Source organism: Branchiostoma floridae, chromosome 11 (genome assembly GCF_000003815.2).
Source record: "Branchiostoma floridae strain S238N-H82 chromosome 11, Bfl_VNyyK, whole genome shotgun sequence".
NCBI lineage: Eukaryota > Metazoa > Chordata > Leptocardii > Amphioxiformes > Branchiostomatidae > Branchiostoma > Branchiostoma floridae.
In genome coordinates, this window is record NC_049989.1 from 19807473 (window position 1) to 19808633 (window position 1161).

The 1161-nt window shown below is 37.2% G+C and overlaps 1 protein-coding gene across 1 annotated transcript in view; it reads right to left on the reverse strand.

Moving 5' to 3' along the window:
- LOC118425343 (cytochrome P450 3A6-like) overlaps nucleotides 1-1161 on the reverse strand; it is a 7632-nt gene that overhangs the window by 2927 nt on the left and 3544 nt on the right. Inside the window, exon 3 of the mRNA XM_035834152.1 lies at nucleotides 165-296. Within this exon, the coding sequence (XP_035690045.1) occupies nucleotides 165-296 (132 nt within the window). The remainder of the gene's footprint in view (nucleotides 1-164; nucleotides 297-1161) is intronic.

Here is a 1161-nt window from a genome sequence, read left to right on the forward strand (position 1 = left end):
AACGTTAAGAAAGCATTTAGAATTAAATACAGTATCAAAAAGCCTATTGTAACCAGTAAATATGAAATGAAAATAAAAACAATATATCAATAAAAAACAGAATCGTCGTCCGACCGATTTTCGCCCTAATGTGAGGGGGGGTATAACCACAGAAGCGACCTCACGCTGCAGCTTGTCCATGACGTCAGGGTTCTTTGTCAGGTACAGCGCGGTATTGGCCAGCAGACCCGATGAGTTGCTGTAGCCAGCGGTGAATACAGCCACGACTTGTGAGAACATTTCGTCTGGTGACAGGCCTGCAACTATACAATATAATAAATTGTATGTGCAAAGTCTTGCCCCATCTTTTCTTTTCTTTTTCTTTATTCAAGTTGTAACAAAACAATACACTGTGGGCACTGGGCAGCGAGGCTGGTATCGTGGCCACAGACATATAAATATATAATACAAAATGAACATGTATATATACAAGTAATAAAATAGGAAAATTATTACAATAAAAGCAGGTAAAGCTAACACTTGTGCATGACTAGCTAAAGATTTATGACAATAGACAACAGACAACAGACAACAGACTACCCGAATAGTAGTGTTGACTATACCTTGAGGCTTTGACATGTCCTTTTATTTGGAAGTTGATGGAGACTAGAAGGTCTTTTTTTTTTACAATTTGTTTGTTCTGCGATTTTAGGAGACAGGTGGCTTTCTGTTCGTTCGTTAATGTGGGAACGTTGCCATTTTACATAATGTCAACTTCAGTTTTAAACGTTGAGTATTTACGAAGACGTCTTACGGATGTTTGAAATAAACTATTCTCCATCCGATATGATATTGAGAATACGGTGGTCTGACAATTTGAGCTTGTTATTTTTTTTGCACGTTTATCTCGATTAGATGGGTAACCATATGTTTCCTGCGACGTCAAATTCAGAGCAGAACCTGTACAGTCAGACGAAAAATATTAATTTTCGATGATTAGACGTTAGATGACAGGAGGAGCCTGACTGTATACCTTGTATATGCGCTTACGTGTACGCACAAGTTACACGAATAATAATGGCTGTAGAATGTCACGGTGTCTTCTTGTGTCATAAGTACTTAAAAATATTATCATTATTTTGTCTTTTATTTATGTAGTCCTATCTACGTTTTGAGAATCAT